At 39.3% G+C, this 24226-nt stretch overlaps 1 protein-coding gene across 2 annotated transcripts in view; it reads right to left on the minus strand.

Moving 5' to 3' along the window:
* The window catches only part of SNCAIP (synuclein alpha interacting protein), a 57562-nt gene that overhangs the window by 14562 nt on the left and 18774 nt on the right, over positions 1-24226 (minus strand). For both annotated transcript variants that reach the window (XM_014953454.1, XM_014953453.1), the window contains exons 3-7: positions 15849-16711; positions 13944-14123; positions 10809-10922; positions 5559-5684; positions 1509-1678 (exon numbers count right to left, since the gene is read on the minus strand). In XM_014953454.1, the coding sequence (XP_014808940.1) occupies positions 1509-1678; positions 5559-5684; positions 10809-10922; positions 13944-14123; positions 15849-16711 (1453 nt within the window). The remainder of the gene's footprint in view (positions 1-1508; positions 1679-5558; positions 5685-10808; positions 10923-13943; positions 14124-15848; positions 16712-24226) is intronic.

Raw genomic sequence — 24226 nt, forward strand, 5'->3', positions numbered from 1 at the left:
CTTTTGTCAGGAAAGTCAAAATTAGACTCTTTCCATGGGGGTAAACAGCCTGCTGACTGACATAATATGCCTTTCTTTTCCATATGAGTGGTAATACTCATATCAAGTACTGGATGAGCACTGAAGAGAACTGAAACATGGAGAATCTGTGGTTGCCATTTCTACTTCCTGGTGCGTGGGGTTTTTTTTCTGCTGAGTTATGGGGAAAATAAATTTCATTATATATTGAGAGGAGTCAGGTGTTAATGCAGGCTACTCAGAAAATACCCTGTGTACTGGGTTTTTTTCCTTTATATCAGTTGATTTGTATATTTTAGTATTTCTCAGCAAATGAACCAACTACAGAACACATGGTACTTTGAAATACCCAGTGAACAGTGTCAGACTGTAAAATTATGAAAACTGTAAAAATTATAATAATCCTTAGTTCACTATTGCATTTATGGGAGTAGAAATGTAACAGAAGACTGAAGATATCACAAAGAGAAAATGCCTTTATAATATAAAACTTAGAGTTACAAACACAAAAATAAGCACACTTCAAACGCAAGAAGGTATTCTCTAATGACATTCTGCTACTATCAGAAACAGACAGAGAGGAGTGGGTTTGTTGCAGAGACAACTGGAACCAGTTGTGTCCAGCAAAGGGCAGCCCCTCACCTGCTCTCACAGAGGCCACCCCTGCAGCTCCTCTGCTAATGGGAGTCTTGTAATTTATACCCAGTACAACTATTGGCATGCTGCTTGCATAAAATAATACAGTCTCCTCTAAACATGGGATTGTCAGAAGCCATCTTCATGGCTTGTAGTAGCTGACAAGCTCTTGATCATGTATCTAAGTTGGAAGGTTAGGTTAGTCCTGATGGTTTCTAGGAGTCTTATGAGCCAATTGACAGGCTAAGTCACAGTAACTGCACCTGTGATAAAAAGCAAGCAAATTCATGTTTCAGAAACCCAGACTCTTTACAGAATGTTTATTAAAAACCATACTAAAATATTAAAAACAGCTCCTATGAAGGAAAAACAGAACATAAGATATTTCCTGAGTAGCCATTGTGGGCTTTGGTGACCTTCCAAGTCCAAAAAAACCCCTCCAACTACTATTTCCATTATTCTTCCCAACATCAACACCCAGCACTGTAACTGGGAAGAGGCACTCACTGTATATTAAAGTCTGCTATGTGAACAGAAATTATGATCGGCAATGATGTGATCCCAAGGTATGCAAAGGGAAAAAGGACTGGGTTGCTTCATCCATACCATTTTCCATTCCCACTCCCTTCATCTATGTTCAAAGCAAACTGCCACACAGAGAACAGCTGAAAAGCTGAGCTGCTGAAGGTGAAGGGGCAAATGCTTGGGGGTGGGAAAGATTAGGGAAATAAGGTGGAAATAGGACTTGAAAATATCATATGTAAGAAGCAAAAAACCAGACACTGCTAATAAGCTGAAGACAAAATAGGGCACTGTTTTAGGAATGATCCCTCTGCTAACAATGAAACACTTACTCCTTCAGCTGCTTAGTTAGCTTGACGACCTGAGAGGCCAATGACATACATGTCTCCACAACTACTAAGTAGCGGGAACACATGGTGTGCCCGTGTCGCTCAGCACTTTGTGAGGGTTTCTCTCCCACGTGGTTTTGCATGGTGACATTTGCTCCATATTCAACCAACGTCTGTGAAAACACAAAAGGACACATTGACACCTGTAAGTGTAAGTCTCTGTCGTGACTCCTGGTCAACCACAAGAACAGCTGGACGCAAAGCGCTCCTAAATGAAATGCTTGAAATTGTTGATCTAAGCCAATAATTTTAAAAAATCAATCACTGACAAGTTTTTATGCAGCCTGAACTCAAACCACATACCAAAATCTATCACTCAGGTGCAAGGTTATCACAGAAGAGTGAGCTGTGGTTCAGAAGAACTATAAAAAGACTATATTCTTCCCTCCTCTTCTTTCATGCAGTTCTAGTCAATTAATTTGTTTTCTGTTCATTTGTTTGCACAATATAGCATGACATAGCATTCCTACAGTGAGTGGGACCACTTACTGTAGTGGAAGACTTACATTTAGGCACCTATAGATTCTCTCCTGAGACACAGTAATAAACTTTTTCAGATGCATGTCTACGGATTACTGAACATTGTGCTAACTTTGCACATGGTAGATCTAGAAAAGAAGACACAGGCAAGTGCAATTCAAAGGACATCTGTGCTAGATAACATCAGGGCCCAGGGCAGTGTGAACATGTTGCTAGCCAGTTTTACAGAGGGTGGTGATGAGCTGTAATGGATTACCAGGTCTGGTACCTCTGTTCTTAAGATCTCCACACTGCAAGGCATTGCAATGCACCCTTAGAATCTCATTTTAGGAATGTCTTTGCTACAATATGTGCTGACTCCTTTTGTGGTTTAGCTCTCAGTTTTCTACCATAGCAGAATCCCTGAATTTAAAACACTCAGCGCAGCAGCCTCAATGTCCTAATTCCTTAGCCAAGTGATATTTGGATATGAAAGGTACGGCAGATACTTTCCAACAACTCCTTTAAGTTGCAGAAAGAAATCTGTACAATGTTTTTTTTAGTCTGGTTGGGTCTCGGTTGTGGTTGGGGTTTCTTTTGTTGTGGTGTTTGTTTTTTTTTTCCTTTTAACACTGAAAAAAGTCTCATTGCTTTGCACTTGTTTGGTTACTCCCTTGTATGTCTTATAAGACATACTCCCTTGATTATGTCTTATAAGACATACTCAAATATGTGTTAGCTTTTAGTCTTTAAGAAAAATAATGGCTTATATTCTATCATACACTCCTGCATTACTTACAGTACTAGCGGAGAATCCTAGCTTGTTGCTGGAGAATTGTCCAGGCTGTGAGACATTTGAGCTACCTCTGGGACTTGAATCCAGAGCATTGTAAGGGCAAAAGAAGTTCTGCCAGGCTGACTCAAGACATCCAATAACTGAGGCAAGAATAAAGAACAAATCTTCTGTCTTTCTGATGTGTTTGTGATAATCAGTGCTATGCACTATTCACTTTACTGGAGAGCCTAGAACAGGACCTAAATGTTCTCAGCAATGTTCAGACACACATTGCTCATAGAACTTTGGAAAAGATTCTGAACAAAATCATAATGCATCCCAAAACTACAGTATCACTAACATTATAAATGTATGTGCAGAATAGGAATTGTATGGCTGAGTTCTTGGTTGACTTATGCAATAGAGCTGGTAAGCCACCAAGAGACCTCTATGTCCTCTGACAGAAAAGAGGAATGGTGGGCTGTCTGGTCTGCTAGTTCTATATGGAAAGGAAACTTATGAACAGTCTTGCACTGCATCTCATGTCAATAAATTTGGTTTAATTTGCCAATAAAGAAAATGAAAAGGAAAGAGTTATGACCCTGCAGAAAGCAATCTTATAGTTTAGAAGGTGATAGGAGTGTTACCTGCTCATAAATACAACGAATCAGAGTGCCAGGGAATCACTGACAGCCTGTGACTCTCCACCTTTTGTACTGATGCTTATAATTTTCCTGCCTCCTATTTGGCTTCTTTATTTTTACCAGATCACTTGCCATACATTGTTTTAAATTAGACTATAAACTCACTGGGCAGAGGGTGTATTTTGTTTCACAGCACAACAAAACATCAACTACACTTACGAGTTTTGGGTGTTAATAAAGTGACATTACTAACACTGTATATTTTTTGTTGCCATTAGATATTTTCATGATTTATTTCTCATGGCTTGACTTCCACACAAAACACTTGCTGATTTGTATATTTATCTACAATAAAATAATCTTGAGAATTCTAAGTCATTTATTAAGTTCATTCTTCTTGGGGAAAGCAGGGCTATGCTCTTTTTGGTTTAGTTTTATCCATGAAAACAGCCTGCAGATGTCACCACTCTGTTCGAAATCATCTACTCTCATTTCTCCTTCAAATGCATTGAGGCACTGTTGAGTTAGCAGCCCTAAGCACACACCCTACCACAACAGTGCTACCCACTAGTAAATCATAAACGTTTTTTCTATTCACTTTTTCCCAACTGATCATAGCAATTGTCTACAATACAATAATAAAAACACTAGATTTAGAACAGATGTGCTGATTTGATTATTTTATTCTCATAAGAGTTTGTACATCGTCCATTCCTGACATCTTTAAAAGAAAGACATACCTGATCAATGAGAAAATGCAGAGATGGTCATGCCCTGCAAATCTATTTGACTATGTTCATTTCAAGTCTATTCATTCAACTCAACTGATGCCTGTTTTTCTTTTTTTTATGGAGTTATGTCTTCTTTGTGTCCAGATATATAAATAGAACTGTTATAAACCTAACAAGCAGCTATGTATGGGTAGATTCAACATAACAATGTGCACAAATGTATTTAGCTCTCTGAAGAGGTTAGCTAATGAGAATTGACTAACTGTATTTCTTTCAGGGTTGAACTAATACAAACCTTCTGTATTTGCAGTGGTCCAGGAGGTGCTGTGGATCAGTTCATGTTTACTGATATGTTTCTGATTCCTTAGGCTCTGAAAATTACCACTCTTTCTTAGATGTGTTTTTCTCCCATACTTGACTTGATCACTTTGATTTCTAAATCTTCCTTTCTGCCATATGGTTATGTATTCTTCAATCTATTCTTCTCCTATGACTGATTTGTTTCTCAAATACATTTCTGCAATCTTCTGGAACAATTTTATTATAATTTCTTCTCCAAACAGCTATCACTTAAACTGCCAAAAACACCGAATACTGGGGACTAACGGTTCCAGTAACTTTGAGAGACAGAGGGCACATCTGCAATTCAACACAAAATTGAGACACCTCACCTAGCCATCCTGTTCAACCCTGCCATTTCTTTGGTATGTCTGCATTGAACACTGGTACTGTATAGAGGTATCCAAACCTGTTTATTCAGATCTTGCTCCCAAAAGTACTGTAGCTGTGTAAGCCTTCTCAGCAGAAGAAATTATCCTTTTCAGCAGCTCTGTGCAACAGAACTATACTGCTTTCACTGGCCAAGCTGATTCATTGAGAATTAGTCAGAATTCTGCATTGTTTAGTATAGATACATTAGAAGATTACAAGTCTGCAAAGGACGGTTTACTCAAGGTGGATATCCTTCAATATAGAAGAAACTTATCTGCTAGACTTCCCCTAAGCCAGAGGGCTACAACCATTCATTGGAAAAAGAAACAGAAGGAAAATATCAGAAGAATAAGAAGAGTACACATATCTACACTGGCTGCCCTTCTGTAACATAAAAACATATAAACTAGCTGCTTATATATAAACAATATAAATACACTTTTGTCTTGCAATACAACAGTTACTTTAGACTAATAACAGCATAATTTGGAAAAGAATCCAACAACCAGAGGTTTTCAATATTTCAATCTGAATCTTACTGGTTTGAAGTTCTTCTAGTGTATTTTAACATGTCAAGAAATACTCTCACTTGTAAGATTTCCTACAATCATTTTAATGGCTGTTGTCATTCAAGTTTGATGTAAAGATGTTTCTGATAAAGCTATCACTCTACCTGTATGCATCCTAGATAGCCATGTTGAGCTGCTATGTGAACAGCAGTATTTCCATCCTGGTCAACTTCATCCAGTGAAATCCCTTGTTCTTGCATAAACTGAAGAAGCCACAGAAGGATTTTCTCCTGGGGGGGGTAGGAAACACATGTTACAAAAGATAAGAAATAATGAAAAGCTAAATGTATTAGAGAAATACTGGTACTGTCATCTGTTGCTAATTTTGTCCAATAATTCCTTTTTTCCAGTCTTGCTTAACTTTGTAGGACTTAGAGTATCATGTCTCTACCTCGGTTTTGTTGGTTCTTTTTTTCCCAAGGAGATACGACAAAATACTTTATTTGCTTTATAAAAAGGTATAATAGGGAAAATATGACTACTGTAAGAGTTTCTGAGAAATTGTACATTAAAAAGCATGTATACCTGTATGTTGGAGAGGTGACTAGAGGCAGAAGAACCTGTGTGTCAATCTGATCATCAGGTTTTGAAATTTGGTGAAACTTCTCAAGTGTCTTTGGGAAATTAGAACAGGAGTATGTGTTGAGCACAGACCTGAGGAATTAGATTTTTCAAATCTATCATGATGCCCTAGTTCTGGGCTGTTGTGCGAGATGAGAAGCAACACAACTAAACCAAGGAAATCTCTCTGTCCTGAGCTCTCAGTGTATTGACTAGTGGACCACCTGTATGTGCCTGCATGTTGGGAAGGATGGGGAAACTTAGACTGCAAAACTTTCAGGTGAAAGTCTGGAAGCCAAAACTGAGGTGCCAACTTAATTCTTTTTAACATCACTTTTTGTGTGTGTGTATGCAGGTGTAATACACACTTATATGGCTATTCTTTCCTAACAATGAAGAGTTTATATATCTGCACTAAACTTATTTTATTTCTTCTTTTCCCCAGCAGGTTTATTTGGAGAAAACTCTTCTCTGTAGGAACTTCCATGTCTTCCCACATTAAATTTCATTATGCTCTGCTGAATGTGATACATACTGAAAATCTAGAATAAATCTATAAATTACATAAAAAAGTGAGATCCATTAAAGGAAAGATGATTACAGATGCACACCCAGTTTTTGCATCTGAATACCTGAAAAGAATAATTTATTTTCTAGCACAATAGTTTTTTTTATTTAAACACGTTCTATTTTATTATCTTCCACTGATATTTATCGTGTGCTATACTGGCTAGGACCTCTAGTTCAAAGGGGCTTTTTAGATTCTAGTGTCAGTGAAGTAAACAGCAATGCACATACTTAAAACTGCAGTGCTTCAGTAGCTTCAGTGATACTTATGTACATAATTACTCACAGTTAGATATGTGGGTCTGTACGAGTGAAATTTACCAAAATAGAACAGTACTCATAGCATGTCTAGGCCTCTGAGCAGTAATCAGTTAGGAAAAAGAAAGATTAAAAATGAGGAAAGGAAATTCTAGATAGGAAACTTGGGTATAAAACTTTTCTTTTTTTTTTTTTTTTTCCTATAAAAGTACCACAGAAATTTTAACATCAAGGAAAAGGAGTTCAATCCTCAGACTTCTACATCTCTTCCAAACAATTCTGCCCATTCAAGCACCTAGATCTCTGCTTACCACTTCAGAGGGCTAGTCTGTGTGGAATTGCATTTCCACTTTAACAGCAGTTTTGCTTTTATTACAGGGTGAAGGGATAGGTATTTTCACTTCTCCTTGGCTGAATGCCCAATACAGCTGATGGCCAGCATGGAGAGATGACTTCAGAACATATCCCTTTTAAAATAATTTTCAGCAATTTCTTGAGATGCCTGTGGTGTTGGCCAGCAGCGAAGAAGGATTACACTACTCCTATGAATTGCCCTTATGTTTTAATAATTAAAAGAAAAATATTTTACTAAAACTCCTCTGCAGAACTGGAAGACAACTATAGCTTTGAAATTATATATTTCTTTGGAACATAATAGGAACCAGAATGTTAAGCATGTTCTGTAGTTTTATGATTACAATCAGCATGGAGCAAATGATGCTTTCTAGTCATTTATCTTATCAACACAGAAATCAAGTGCCTGGATGGCTAAGTGCAATCATCTGTACTTAGGACTGTCTGTGCATCAACTGTTCACAGGCACAAAGTCAGAGGCCTAATCAAGCCGTTTGTGTTTCTCTCAAATTACTTTGGTTTTTAACAAATGTTATCAATTCAATTTATTCACACAAAATGAAGGATAATAAAATTCCAGAGACTAAGATAATGGAAAATAATCACATATTTGTTATGTAACAGGAACTGATAAATACTGATGAATTATTCAGTATATCTGATAATTTTAAGAACTACAATGCTCTTGTGTTGTAGCAGTGGTTAACATCACTCTGGCATATTCTACAATAATTCAAGCCTCCCTAAAAAAAGATTCTGGGAAAGTGTCACAATACGTAATTTCTGTTTTGGGACAGTCTGCAGACTTTGGCTCCATCAGCTGGATTTTGGAACAGAAACAACAACTAACAAAGATAATTTAAATCATTGAATGGACTACAAATGGAATGATAAGCAAGATGAAGTGTACTGACTCTATAGCTAATCCAAGCCCCATCACTCTCTATTAATTAAATAAGCTGCCTTTCTCAGTATTCTTTCACAGCAGAAAAGTAGGAGTGAGTGAAAACATATTACTCTTGCAAAATTTACATTAGACAGGAAGGGAAACATCCTGAGGTGCAAAAAAGGTCTGTTGTTAGGCATTTGCACATCTGAATGTCACACACTCTTCCCCACTGTGCTCTCCAGCACTACACCACTGCGAAGTGGTGCACAGAACCTTTTCTAGGTCCGCAGTCATACTGTATCTCTGGTTCCCCAAAGTCTCCCTACGCTGCCTGGAGCTTCAGAGTCAACAAACTCTTGGCATTCCATATCCTCTGCCTCTTACCTGTGCAGTTCATGTTGAAAAGAAATTACAGCCCTGTGAAGTTCTTAGTCAGGACCTACTATGTGCACCTGGGACTGAACCACCTTCTCCTTCTTGTCACATGGTGAGCATGCCAGACATAGCTGCTATACCATCTGCCAGATACCCACAATTTATGCCTGGCATGGAGAGGCCTGCCAATAACCATGGTTGCTTCTTGCATAATCCCATGCTTAAAGAAGCCCTTGCTAGGAGGTACACTGACCAGGCTACAGATTTACTTTCAGCTCTTGTCCTCTTCCATCAGATGAGCTGATGTCATCCCTCTCTCATTAGACAAATATAATATTGTTGTGATGTCTTTGGAGTCAGGCCATGATTCTGACTTGATGACCTTTAACATAAGAGCTTTGCTATGAATTCCCTTTTGCTGCCCATTCTAAATGATATTTATTGAAGAAAAATATGGTGCGCATACCTAATGCCTGAGGAAACAATGGATGGACTGACTCTTTGGGAAAATGATTCAATAACAGGTCTTCCTTGTAAAAATATTACTCTTGTAGTTCTGCCAAGACCAGTGTTTACATGGATTATCTCTCATGTAACTAATGGTAAAATAAATTAACGCTTCAGTGATAGCACCAACTACATATTTGAATTTCTCAAAGATTTTTTCTTCTAAACACAGTTCGGTAAGATAGTCTGGCATTCCTCTAGCCTCAACATTCCCTCATGTTTGCAAGATGTTTATGGATTGTTAAAAAAAAAAAAAAAAAAGATAATTGAGATTATATGTGAATTTACTTTGGCATTCAGCTAAGAAAATTTATGTGTCACCTTTTTAAATTTCACGGGTGGCTGACTGTAGCTGGTATTTCTTAACTGGTAGAGCTTCCGTCCTGCTCTGAAAAGAACCTAGATGAAGTGTGCCAGATCTGTTCCTGGCAGTAGACAGCATATCTCACTAAAAAACCCCAAAGCTTCACTGGATTTAGTTTCTATAGCTGTCCTTAGAGAAGAGGATAAAATTAGGCTAATCAACTGAAGATATGAATGTAAGTTCACATGAAACTTTTTCGTCCAAACTTTTTCTTCCCAGTAGCAAACACGCCTTTCTCGATTCCAGTTCTGACCTGGCGCCCAGCCTCCCTATATTCAGTGCTAGGTTTAGAGGCCAAACTTGCTACAGAAAGCAGGATGCAATCAGTCAGTATATCCAGCAGGGTCCTAACACCAGTAACATCTGCATAGTACGTGAGTGAAGAAAAGGTGATGGAGGTCTTTGCACGGCATGAAAACAAGGGCGCCTGTGTGCCTGTGGGAAGAGCAGGAAACAGCAGGCTCCATAGCCTCCCAAACCTGCTCCTCTCTTTCCCTCCCCCTCCAGTAAATTAATGATTGGACAGGATCAGTTAACAGCAGAAACATGCCACAATAATTGTATGGCATTGAGTAAGACAACCATGCTTGTATAGGAAAGAAAAAGATAATTTTCTTAGTGGTTACATTTTGCTTGTTCTCTCTAGATAAGAGAAAGAAAAAATTAGTAAAAAAAGTAGTGAATTTTGTGCATTTATCCTTAATGCCTGATGAAGAAACTTGGTGATAAAGTGGTCCACCTGACAAAGAGATTAGACAAGAATAACTGATCACTATTCCTTGTGTGCAGATCCTTCAAAGAAGGTTCTTTGAAGAGGGGTTATTGCAAGGTCTCCTTAGAAAAAACGGACTTTGGGGAAGAGAATTGTGGTGCAATTAAGTGGTATACGTTTCCCCAGATATTAGCAAAGCACTGAAACACTATACTTCTGTGGTTTCTCATCATCAGATTTATAGATAAGTTAGGTGTGAAATAGGATTGGTTTACAATGTATTTTCACATGCATTTCTCAATAAAACTGGCTAGAGCTAGACAGATTATGTTCAAGTTTCACCATACTTCACTGCCAATATACTGAATTCCTAAATTGTCACAATTTGCCAAGATTTTTTGAGATTAGTCTCTCCTGGAAAGAGAATATGAACTATCCCAAAAACGTTTGATGATTTTCTGATGTGTCCTAAGAGTCCTTAAGTGATCATGACAGCTAATCTCACTAGATGTCCTTGAGATTGATAGGTTGGCCAAATATGCTAGCTAGTCTTTTCCTAGCTATTACTTAAAGCTTGAAAAAAAAAAAAAAAGTCATGGAAAATACTGAAAAAAATACACAGATTAAGTGGGAAAAGATTTTGCTATATTTGAACTAATTAAGAACATGGCTAATTAAACAGACACAAAATTATAAACATGTTTTAAATTTAAATTCTTGTATAAGCATCTAAAAAATATATTTGAAAAAGTAAATGAAACTCGTACCTGGCCATAGCAACCTGCATAATGAATAAGGCTTGGGTGATCTTTTGAGCAACTTAATTCTGCAATAGCTTCTGTTTCACTCACCATCCATCGAACGCATTCCAGCTGACCATTCTAAACAAATTAAAAAAAAAAAAATTCAATTCCAGCTGTCTCAGTTCCAAACATATGTACTAAACATGGAAAAACTTATCAGAATTATTAAAATGTTATGAATTCCCAGTTTGTTTGAAGAATGTGTTCTTTTATCTACTCTCACGTAATGCAATTGTCTATCTTGCTGTCATGGATCAATTATAGTTTGGCTATTGATTATAGTGAAAGTGGCAATGTGAGAGTTGCAGTCAAATAGTATTACACACACAATCTGGTCCATACTCTCAGACTGTTCAGAGCAAAACCACAGTTCTATTTCCATTGTACAGCAAGGCTCAATGACTGAATGAGATCATTTGCTGGAGCAGAGTGAACAGCCTCCCTACAAAGTCAAGTCTTTATTGATTAGCAATTAAATGCATGCTTCCTAAGTTTTTCTTATGTATGTAGTGTCTGAACATCTGATCTTCATGGATTAGGACCCATCTGTAATAGATACTGTACAGACACAAACAAGGAGATAGTTCTTGCTCTGAACATCTCTTACAGCCCAGTCTCAAGATTCCGTGCATGCTCCTAGCAGTTTGCAATTTACTATGAAGAGGAATGTAGATGCTGGGGAAAGAGATGAACATTTTCTTCAGAGCATGCTTGTGGCCCAGTGTTAAAGCAAGAGTTTTTAGCAGCTTCTCTTGCTGAAGCCCCTTTTCAGCAATGGTATCTTGGAAAATGCAGTTTGGCATGACCTACATTCCAGCCTGCTCTTACTCCATTTTTCAACTCTCATATTCATAAAGGCTATTATATTCTTTACAGCTGAAACAAGTACTCCAATTGCTCAGTCAAAACCTCACAAAGGTCAACATATGTAGCACAAAAAGTTGTTTGTGTGTATAAAATAGAAAAAGCTATCATGAGAAAAAAAATATCTATTTCAAGCTTCAGTTTCATTTTTATAAAAACAAAGAGAACGATGTAATAAATATTAAACCCTTTAAAATTATATGGGAGAAAGAAAAATTGGAATAAAATTAACTTGATATTTGTCTTATTCCTTCCATATGTAATATATGTATATGCACACAAAAATGCACATAATTTTACTTTACTTACTCTGTTCTATTCCTCTCAATTTCAGTAATGATGTAAGCCAATGTAAAACACCAGTATTCTTTTCATTATGCTAGAAAAATCCTCCTCATCATATTTGGTTTCAAATATTAGTAAGCATGAATAACGAATAATTTACTTTTTGTTTTCCTTTGTATCACAACTGAGTAAAATATTTTTGTATTTTTAAAATTAAAGAATTAATAAAATTAACTATCTGCTAAATAAGATAATTTTGCTAATGGAAGAAAGATTTTTCCACAGTTATTTAAATAAATTATCGACATGATTGTGTGACTAGCCATAACATGCTGCTCCATTTTCACTCTCTAGCTCATAGCTTAAGGTTAGAAAGAGGTCCTGAATCAAAAGAATCAAATTTAATTAATTCATTTATTACTGGGAAATGTTACACTTCATCAATAAACTGTTGAAATTCTCTTCCATGGAATTCTGTGTTCCTGCATACAAGTTTTCTTCCATTCTGACAGTCACCATTCTTGTGGAACAGAGGTGCATGCCCCACATGGTATAACATTACGGGAGTTACAACGGTACAAAGTAAGAGAAAGAATAATAAAGTCCGTTCTACCGATGTGCAGAACCACTTTAGGAGTAAGGACTACAAAGTTTAGTTACACCAAATTACTTTATGGTTTTCACAAAACATTGCAATGGTCCAGGACAAGTCCAGCCATGCAGGTCACCATTAGAAACACTTGGGCATAAGCAACCTCACTTACATGAAGAAATTACATTTACACACTTTTCTGTGAATGCTCAAGTATTATAGAAAATAAAGGAACCGATTATTAAAAAAGCCAATCTTTCTGGAGAAAAAGATGAAAGGTTTTATTGGCTTATAAACACATTATATATATAGGTTAAAAAAAAAAAAAGAGAAAGAAAATTATTTCCAACTAAAATTGTAAGACTTTAAATTGGCAGACTGTAACTATTCAGTTTGGACATGGGCAGATTTGGACATCTTTTACAGTAGCGTTTCATTAGTACAACTAGGTATCAGATTAATTTTATATTCAAAATTAAAAAAAAAACAACCCCGAAACCTGCACCAGGGCCTTAAGTCACTGAAATGATGTCTCAAAGTTGCAAATCTGCACGTTGGAATCCAATAGTCCTCTGTCAGTTTTTTAAGTTTTCCCAAGAAGCAAATAACAATAAAACCCCAGAAGAAACACAAACTCTTGTATTAAGTTTCACCCCTTTCTTTGTTTTTTTCTTAAGGTACTTAAGGCTAAAAGGAATGGCATCCAACTATTCAATCCCACTTACTAAAGAATGATAATCAGTATGGTTAAATTATCAGCCTTCCTGTATACCACTATGTTTTATTTTAGTGCAGCAACAGCAATAATTTTCACATTTCCCTACATAATAGGCTTTCTGGTAAGCTTTGACATTCATTTTTGTAGTTTCTGACAGGTTGTTCTGTAACATGTACAATTCAATTTTGATGTGATTGTTCTAGACAAGAACCAAGAAGTTTCACCTCCAGATGTGGATCAGAGGTTTTTAATGCTTTGTAAACACGTTCTTACACTTGTCTCACAACATTATACCTGTATTTGTAAAAAAAATCAAGAAAATGTTATGCTCTCTAAACAAACAAATGAGTCTGAGTTAAATTAATGTTCCTTAAAATATAACAATTTTTTTTTTAGTCAGTTAAATGATTTACAAATAAATGTATATGCAATGACAACAACGTATAAAATGTAAAATAGCTAATATTGCATTCTGCACAGTAATCCATTTTTATTTGCTTATGCGGTACCAGCCAACAGTTCTTTTTGCTCTCACTTGACAAAATGCTTGAAAAATAACATCCTGCTTAAATTACTATTGCCATTACAGAAACTAAATGACCTTTATGTCACATTACAGTAAAGACAGAGACCAAGTTACCTTTATTGCTAATCCAGCCGGAGTTAGCTGCTCAATATTTCGTTCATTCAAACAGTCTTCACCCATCAAAGAAGTGAGATGCTGCAGGCATTCTGTATGTCCCTTTGACGCTGCTACATGCAACAGATTGTTGTCACATTCATCATGGATCTTATCCAGATTATCTGCTGCTAAATGTGGCTGTTAAAACAAGCACTATGTTAGTTATAACTAAGGATAAAAAGATACACAGAACATTAAGCCTCAGAGCCCAAGAGACAAGCCAAATACAAAGATGATTCCCCGTAGGCATGTTTTTAATAACTCAAACCCAGGAGCTTTTCACTTCACTACACAGAACCTGGTTCCTATTAGCAGAAGTATAGAGGTTGGATTCTCACTGGCTTGATGCACTGTAATGTTTCTCTCCTTCTCATGCAATTGTCATACAACAGTGCAAGATAATAAGTATCTTTAAGTCTTGGTATTAGGTTGATTGATGAAGTAGCAGCAAAAATACAAAAATACTCACATTTTCATAATTTCTGTCTATTTTGTGTTTGGTTTCCTTTTTCTTTCTTTTTTCTTTTTTTTTTTTTGGGGGGGGGGGAGGGGGGGAGCATCATATTGATGAGAAATTGAACAGAAAACACCCATGACTCCTAAAAAAATTTCCTGATTAATTTTGCTCATCACAGAAGTGGCAGCTTGTGTTAAGCACAACCTAAAATGTAGTTAAAATGCATGACAGAAGACTTTTATCTGATAGCTTGCTTCCATGAAGAAAATTGTTGGAATATTTACCCGAAGTACTACACAACCATGACCTAATACATAATTTCTTCCCAAATCTAATTTTGAGACAAAACAGTTGGATTGAGAAACTCCAGAAGGAAAATAGAAGAAGGAAGAGTCAAGCAGTAACAATGATAAGTTCCTAGACTAGTGCAGACTTGCCAGAGTACTCTTCGATGAGTCAACTTCATTCAGAGCTTTTGAACTCTTTGGAAAAAGTATGCATTTTCTTTCCACCTACCTACCAATGATACCTCGTCCCCCGCTTTCTCCCCTCCCCCATCTCCTCCCGCCCCCCCAGTTCCTATTTCAGGGTGAATTTAATTCGCTTTTATTTCTTACTGACCAACCTAATATTCTCTTATCCCTCTATCTAGTTTTTGAATATTTGGCTTTGTTCTTGCTGCTATGTTAATAATGCGCTTGAGCTAGACTGGTAAACAGAGAAGCTATACAAAAATCTAACAAAAACCACTCTTATACATACACTGTGCCTCTACCAGCCATTCTGAGTGGAGATCACATGCTTTGCATCATTGTGCTAACTTGCATCTAGTTACTTTGGAAACCATCGTTGACAGTACATGATCAGAGTCCTTGAATTTACTAAAAAACTTCATATGGGTCAGAGGCCAATGAGGCTTTACAGAAAGATCCTGCCTGAGAATGCTGCTGCAACGAGACAGCATAAACACTCCTGAATAATAATCAGAATACAACAGAAGCCCCTCTGTTCCCATCATCAGCCTCTAAATAAGAACTGAGGTAAACCAGCAATAATTGAACAAAGCGACTCACAAATGTTGTGAAAGGCAAAACTCAACTAAGATTTAAATTTGATATTTAAGTGATCTCAGTAGTTAAAATGCCTGCCTTCTACATGATTTCAGTGTACTGCATAAACTAGGAATCTTGGCCACATTGACATAAAACTAGTGTCTTGGTTTTGCTACGTATTTGATTTAAAGATTAAAACTTTCCCTTTGGAAACCCATATGCTCAATTTCTAAGGATCGCACAAGATAAAAAGGGCAGGGGTTCCAAATACAGACTTAATCAGCTTTGCTGGCTTACTACACCACATCACAGATAGCCCTTATTCTTTGTGTTTATGAAAAAGGTGATACTTACCAGTAAAGATATTTGGCCTTCCTTTACAATGTTTAAGATGCTTTTAATTTTTTTCACCTCTTCGCTCTTCTCTTCTGGGCCCCCTGCACTGCTCCAGTTCATACTCAGTTCCTCTAGCTGCTTGCTTTCTGCCACTGCAGTCTGCAGGTGGAAAGTCCTCAGGTGGCAGTTTGGCATAGTCTTCTCAGTTTTGTGAGCATGAGAATCAACAAAAGTCCTGCTGAAGAAGCCCTTGCCCTGGGCTTCAGATTCATGGACTGAGCTACACTTAACTAAAGGCTGGGAGAGCTCTAATTCTTCTGTTAAATGCTTGTGCTGATCAAGGACAATGGGCTGCGTTTTTCTCAGCTGAGAGCCTTTCACAGGAGACAGCACACAGAACTGTGTCCCGCTGGCAGGCGAGCTCTCTGTGTTCCCTGCAGAGCAGGTCTTGCCACTAAGACCATTCACTGTTGAACATACACCCAAAAGTTTTTTCTCAGGAGCTACCTTTGTAAAAGGAACAAGTTGCTGGCTTGATTTAATATAAGGCACATCCAAAATTTCATCCATATCCAGGTCATAGTGCTCCAGCTCCCCAAGGAGAACAGCCGGCTCGATGTTCTTGCTCTTAAGGCTCTCTCCTTCTCCTGGACTCTGATCATCATTTGGAGGTGCAGACTGAGAATCACTGCCTTTCTGATATTCTCCCTTCTGGTTCTTCTGGTCATCACTTTCATTGTTCTCAGAGCTTTCTGGCTGGTGCTTTAATGGGGAAACCCTCTTCACTGGTCTGAATTTATTGCACACATCGGTAATTCCTGTTGGTTTCTGTGCATTTCCAATAAGAGTTGAGACTCCGCAGTTCCAGCTGCTGCTGGAAACTAGAGAGATCAAGGAATGTGATTTAGAATTGATTAATATCAGACATGTGACAAGATACAGAAGGCTTCAAAGATATACCTGGCTAAACACTGGAAACAAGAATTACACTGTAACATGCCAAATTCATATCTAAGCAGATTTAATGACATCTTTATCAAAACAGCTGAAGAATCTGACACTCCAGAAAATAAACTTTCTTCAAACAGTCCATACATTGTAATCCATTACAAATAAAGTAGCTCTAATCAAGTAATAGACATCAATACGAGCCTAGTGGAGTTTACAGTGATCTTGTCTAACTATGCTAGTTCTCAGTCTGTTTTTTTTTTTATTGTATGGAGATGCATCATAAGAGTAGGATGATTTTCTGGAAGGTGAAAAAAAAAGGGTTAGTCAAAACATTTTAGTGTATTAACAACAGTAACAACAATTTAATTTTTAAGGTCTATTATCTCTGGCAGATGTACTTTTCATACAAGAACTGGAAATTCATATGAATAGTAGTGACTGAGAGCTGGGACTGTTCAGCCTGCAGAAGAGAAGGGTCAGGAGGAATCTCATCCTTGTGTATAATTATGTAATGGGAACCAATGAAGAAGAGGAACAAGGCTCTTCTCCATGATTCCCAAGGACAGAACAAAAGCCAATGGGCACAAAGTGAAACACATGAAATTCCATCTGAACACAGCAAAACCCTTTTTTACCGTGAGGCTGGCCAAACACCAGCACAGGCTGACCAGAGACATTGTGGAGTCTTCATCTTTGGAGACTGGGCCACAAGGGCCATGAAGTGATCAGGGGGTTGGAGCACCTCTGCTATGAGGACAGGCTGAGCGAGCTGGGGTTGTTCAGCCTGGAGAAGAGGAGGCTCCGGGGAGACCTAATAGCAGCCTTCCAGTACCTGAGGGGGGCCCACAAGAAGGCTGGGGAGAGCCTGTTTACAAAGGCCTGCAGTGACAGGACGAGGGGCAATGGCTTTAAGTTGGAGAAGTGCAGATTTAGATTGGATATTAGGAAAAAGTTCTTCACTGTGAGGGTGGTGGAGCACTGGAACAGGTTGCCAAGGGAGGTGGTTGAGGCCCCTTCCCTGGAGATATTCAAGGTGAGGCTCAATGACGCCCTGGGCAACCTGGTCTAGTTGGGGGTGTCCCTGCTGACTGCAGGGGGGTCGGACTAGATGACCTTTGGAGATCTCTTCTGGCCTGGACCACCCTATGATTCTATAAGGTACTCAAAATATGATGACACAGTCTTGGACTTAACCTGCTCTAGCTCACCCTGCATAGGCAGGAGCACTAGACGAAATGATCTCAAGTGGTCCCTGCCAACCTAAACGCTTTTGCAATTCTCTGATCTGACCATGTGGTCTTTCACCCACTCGTTTCCCCCAGCAGCAGAATGGAGGGAGAATTGTAAAAAAAAGAAAACTTGTGGGTTGAGATAAAGGCAGGTTGACAGAACAGCAAATGAAAGATGAAAACAATAATACTGACAGAGGGATATAAAAACCATGATTAATGAACAGCCACTCACTGACTGGAACCCAAAGCACAGCCTGTTTGCAAGTGGTGAATCCTGCCCCTGCCCTGGCCAGCACTCCCAGCTTTATACTAAGCATGGTGTCATGGCTAGTTTGGGTCAGCCAACTCCACTGTGTCCCTTCCCAGATCCATGTGAAAATTAACCCTATTCCCACCAGAACCAAGACATTATCCACCTCTTATTCTATACCATCTACATCATGCCCAGATCTTATACTTTCCAAATATAAAGATACCACCACTCTTCCCTGTTTAGATATATACACACACACACATACACAAATATAATTCCCTTAGTCTATGGGCCATCCCTCTAAAATGTCTGTTGAGTTCGTTTAATATGTAACTTTGGGCTGTTACAACAGTCTCTCAGGGCAGGAGAGATGGTGTGTGATGCTGGACTGTCCCGTGCTGTATTCAGAGCTCATGGCTGGTGTATGTGGTGTTGCACATGCCCACTGTCTGCAGGTTGAAGTCGTTGATCTTGAGGAAGTTGCTGGGCACTGGCTGCTGAAACCAGTTCTGGTCCCATCACCACTGCACTTCACTTGGTTTCATCAAAGTCCGTCTGTCATTAGTTTGGGTGATTCATACTGTAGTACCACTGATATGGCATATAGCAGTTGTTGTGAAGAGATACAGTGTCAGGGTTATTTAACAATTAACATCATACAATTTGATCCATTGGCTAATCTCACTCAAAATCAAATCCCCATGAGGTACACATTGGAATTCCTCATCCTGCATCACCCACCAAATGAACCCAGGTCCTTGAACAAAAGCAATACCACGGATGGGTTTGCACTTGCCTGATGTGGGACTAACTCTGTTTTACCTAACATATTCTTCATGTGCACTGTGGAGACTTTATCCCTTTTTACAGTGCGTGGAAATCTTGATTGGGCAGAACCAGCTCGATTGATAGATCCGCTGGTGTTAACTAACCAGGCAATTTTTGCCAAATGTGTACCCGAATGTTTTAAGGTCCCACCACAAATTGCAGTCAGTGTAGACTTTAACCATCCATTGTACCGTTCGATCTTCCCAGAGGCTGGTGCATGACAGTGGATGTGATATACCCACTCAGCACCATGCTGCTAGTTACTATTTTGATGCTCCTCAGTGGCTCGACTCTTGGATACATAGGCATCTATGTGAAATACTCTTACAGCCAGATTCTCTATCCATGCAGCAGTATCTTGCCACAATTGAGCAGCACAGACGGGTTTGTCTCTGTGCTGCCGGTTGCTCTGCTTTCACTGCTGTAACCACCCCGACAGGGCATTTGCCACCACCCATGAGTTAGTATAAAGTACTGACCAATTTTCTTGTTCAGCAATGTCTAAAGCCAGCTGGATGGCTTTCAGCTCTGCAAACTGGCTTGGATCACTTTGTCCTTCAGCAGCTTCTGCAACTTGTTGTATAGTACTACACACAGCACCTTCCACCTTCAGTGTTTTCCTACAATACCACAGGACCCATCAGTGAACAGGGCATATTTCTTCTAATTTTCTGCTAGTTTATTATACGGTGGACCCTCTTCCACACACCTCCCCCTTGATCTGGTGATATTCGGAAACCTTTGCCTTCTGGCCAGTCCATGACCAATTCCAGGATTACTGGGTGACTTGGATTTCTGATTCAAGCCCACTGTGTGATCAGCGCAACCCACTTACTCCACACATCATCAGTTGCATGATGTGTACAGGGGACCCTCTCTTTGAACATCCAGCTCAGCACTGGCATTCAGGGTGCTTAAGAGGAGGTCTGCTTCAGTACCAACCACTTCTGAAGCAGCTCAAACCCCTTCATATTCTGCCAATCTCAGCCGGAGTATAGGGGGTCTCAGATCGTCTGTATCTCTGACTCCAAAACCCTAGGGGTGGACCACAAATCTCCCCTGGTGCTTCTGCCACAGGCTCTAGGTAGGGCCATTCTCCCTTGCTATGGTGCAGAGCACATTTTTAACATCTTGCCCTGCCTGGACTGGATCCAGGGCTACTGCGTGGACTATTTCCTGCTTAATTTGTTCAAAGGCTTGTTGTTGCTCAGGACCCCATTTAAAATTGTTTTTCTTCTGGGTCACTTGGTATAGAGGGCTTACAATCAGACTGTAGTTTGGGATATGCAACCTCCAAAAGTCCACAATGCCTAAGAATGCTTATGTTTTCTTTTCACTAGTTGGTGGAGACATAGCTGCTATTTTGTTGATCACATCCATTGGGATTTGATGGCATCCATCTTGCCATTTTATTCCTAAGAAGTGGAAGTCCTGCGCAGGACCCTTGACCTTACTTTGTTTTATGACAAAAAACAGCTTTCAGCAAGGTTTGAACTATTACACTGCCTTTCTCAAAAACTTCTTCAGCTGTGTTACCCCATAAGATCAATGTATTGCAGGTGTCCTGGAGCTTCAACCAATTCCAATGCAGTCTGAATCAGTCCTTGACAAATAGTAGGACTATTTTCCACCCCTGGGGCAGTCAATTCCAGGTGAACTGGACGCTCCTCTAGGTAGAAGCAAACTGTGACCTGCACTCTCCTGTCAAACTGAGTGAGAAAAATACATTAACAATATCAGTTGTGGCAAAACACTTGGCTGCCTTTGACTCCAGTGTGTGTTGAAGTTCTAACGTGTCTGCCACGGCAGCACTCGGTGGCTGCATGACTTCATTCGGTCATGATAGTTTACTGTTCCTCTCCACTCTCCATTAGACTTTTACCCTAGCCACACAGGACTATTAAAGGCTAATCTAGTCTTGCTGATAACTCCTTGGATCTCCACCTGACAAACCAGTTTATGGATGGGAATCAGGGAGTCTTGGTTAGTGTGATATTGCCGCTGATGCCCCATTGTGGTGGCAATTGTCTCCTATTATTTTTTCACTCTCAGGAACCTCGCAACAGAAGGGTCTTCTGAGACACTGGAGAGGGCAGACAGCTGTTTAATTTCCTCCATCTCTGAGAGAGCTATGCCAAAAGCCCCCTGGCACCCTTTCAGGTCCTTGAAACGCTCTCTCCTGAAGTAACCTATGCCGAGGATGCATAGATCCTCTGGGCCAGTGACAATGGGATACTTTTGCCACTTATCCCCAGTTAGGCTCACTTCAGCTTCCAATACAGTGAACTGGTGGGACCCCTCTGTCACTCTAGAAATACAGATGGGTTCTTCCCCTTCATAGTTTGAGAGTATTAGGGTACACTGCACACTGGTGTCTACCAGAGCCTTATGCTCCTGTGGATCTGATGTGCCAGGCCATTGAATCCACACAGTCCAATAAACTTGTTTGTCCCTTTTCCCCACCTGACTGGGGGCTCTCACTAAGCAATCTGATTTCTTCATATATTTCTTCTTCTGTACAGAGGCAACTGACACTGCCACGGGTTGGTTTTTCTGTTTCAGCTGCAGCGCCTGTTACTGTGGTTTAAGTAGTCACAGTACCTGTTGCAGGGGTTGGAGTAGCCATAGTGCCTGTCATGGGGCTTGTGGTAGCCACAGTACCTGCTAAAGAGGTTGGAGTAGCTGCATATTGAGCAGTGTTTGGTAGATACTGGCCAGGGGCCAGCACAGTGCAGTGAGTTGTGCCTCTGGAACAGCCACAGCATTTCCTTTCAAATACGCTATCACTTTATCAGGGCCCTGTAGTTGTTTGGGAGTGAAGTTCAAATCCACTGGAGGTGAGAGGTTCTCTAGATACCTGCCCATATTCTCCCACATGCCACTCATGACTATCCAGCCTTGGCGGCAGATCTCTGGGTGGTAGTCTTAAATAGTTGCTTAATCCTTAGCAAAACCTGAAACATATTCAGGAGATATAGCAATAGAGGCACACTGGTTTGAACATCCCAAAGATATTCAAAATTCTTGAAGGCTGTGGTATGTGGTCTGAAGGAGAAAAAGGAGGCAAAAGACCTGGGGAAAGTATCCACCCCTGTTTTGCCCGTAGATTGGGTGTGATTATTAGTAAATTCTGAGAGATGGCATCTGAGGTATGGGCAGGACAGAACAATGCCACATAAACACACCAACATAACTTTTTGAACAGTGATGCTATCATAAGTTAATATTAGACAGGATAGCAAAATGATAATCCTGATCCCTCTTCCAGAGGTGATAAACAGCATTGCAGGGAGATCATGGAGCATATAAGAATTTACGTAACACAGCCATGAGAACCACCAAAGCAACACTGTGACCATCAACTATTTAACTAATATAACAAATTAGTATAGCCAATTTTATTTAACATTAGTCAGATCTGTTGTTGTATCAACCCTTCATGCCCTATGTTGGGCACCAGAAAGGACTGTTGTGGTTTAGCCCCAGCCGGTAACAAAGAACCACAGGGTCTTTTGCTCACTCCTCTCCCCCAGCAGTGGGATGGAGGAAGAATCAGAAGAAAAAGGAAAAACTTATGGGTTGAGATCAAGAACACCAGAGGAGAGAGGAAAACAACCAGAATAATACTGATAGAGGAATATACAAAACACAATTAATGTACAGCCACTCACTGACTGGAACCTGAAGCCCAGCCTGCTCTCAAGTGGTGATTCCTGCCCCTCCACCCTGCCCCCAGCCAGCTCCCCCAGCTATGTGCTGAGCACGGTGTCACAGAGTAGAGAACACACGTTTGTCTAGATTGGGTCAGCCATTCGTCTGTGTCCTGTCCCACTCCTCGTGAAAACTAACCTTATCTCCGTCAGAACCAGGATACCACAATCAGTGCAACGGAGGCAAAGATTTTCCCTTATTTCATTACTTTCAGTTGAGGGCCAGCACTGAAAACCACTGAAGCCTTTAGGCAGTTTCTATGCCCCTTTCATGTACACTAAGAGTTAATGCGTTCTGAAAGTCAAGAACACTGTTTAAACAAAGCAGATTTATTACATGTGCTAACTGCATATCAGTGGGATCTAATTTGTGATCAAAACATACAATTTGCCATGAACACCTTCCTAAGGAAACAGATATATACACTTTCAGTGCAACATTAACGTCTGAAGTGAAAGATTAGCATGGCTTAGTAGTTACGGATGTCTGAAAATTACCTTAATACTTTTGGAAGCGCTTAAGAATACATTTCCGAAGAAGAAATAAAAATAATAATAATCAAAAGGCATGTAACTTAGTGGGCCAATACAAAGAACGCACTGTACTGACTTATTTATGTATTGTATAAGATTCTAGGTTCAAAGGCCTACACTTTTATGTTGGTTTTATTTACATGTGAAATTTTTTCCAAGTGATACAGGGAAATGGATACCATATGTTTCCCAGCTGTTTTGTTCTGACAGGAACTATTAAGCACTCAGTATGGAAATGAATTCTGTCTGAGTTTTATGAAAACACTGCTTTCAACACAGGGGTCTAGACAGAGGAAAAGGCATCAACATTTTGTTTGTCGTCACTTTATTTAAGCTTACATTTATTTTGTTGCTTGGCTTTCTACACTTTCTAACCTTAATAACACACATTTACATAATCCACCGATGACAAAATTGTAAAATCGGACACTGCAAAGAAGCAATGACCTTTGTTACAAATCTGTCTCGGATCATGGTAAAGTCATGTATTTCTCTTTTCTTACACTACATTTCATAGAGAGCAGAGTAAGGTACTTCCATTTTTTCATTATTTTTCTTCCTAATGTCTCTACAAACACTGTTTCTCCAGAAAGAAAATATGGAAAAATGAGAACAGTTAGTAATATTTTTAAACTCACAAACGTATTCCTCACTTATCTGGGATGATGAATTTACACTGCATTTAAAAAAGGATAGAATATAGCATTTAACCAAATAGCAGCAGGGAAGAAAGCAAGTCAGACTGGTAGACACAATCCTTCTTTGTGCTATTTTCTACTTGGGTGCTGTATAGGCTGCATCAGTGCTTAGGCAGTTAGAGCATGGTTTCCCCCTACACAACACTGGAACCATAGGCCAGAGCAGATCAGGGCATGGCTGTAATCTCTT

Source organism: Calidris pugnax, unplaced genomic scaffold (genome assembly GCF_001431845.1).
Source record: "Calidris pugnax isolate Ruff unplaced genomic scaffold, ASM143184v1 scaffold209, whole genome shotgun sequence".
Taxonomy (NCBI): Eukaryota; Metazoa; Chordata; class Aves; order Charadriiformes; family Scolopacidae; genus Calidris; species Calidris pugnax.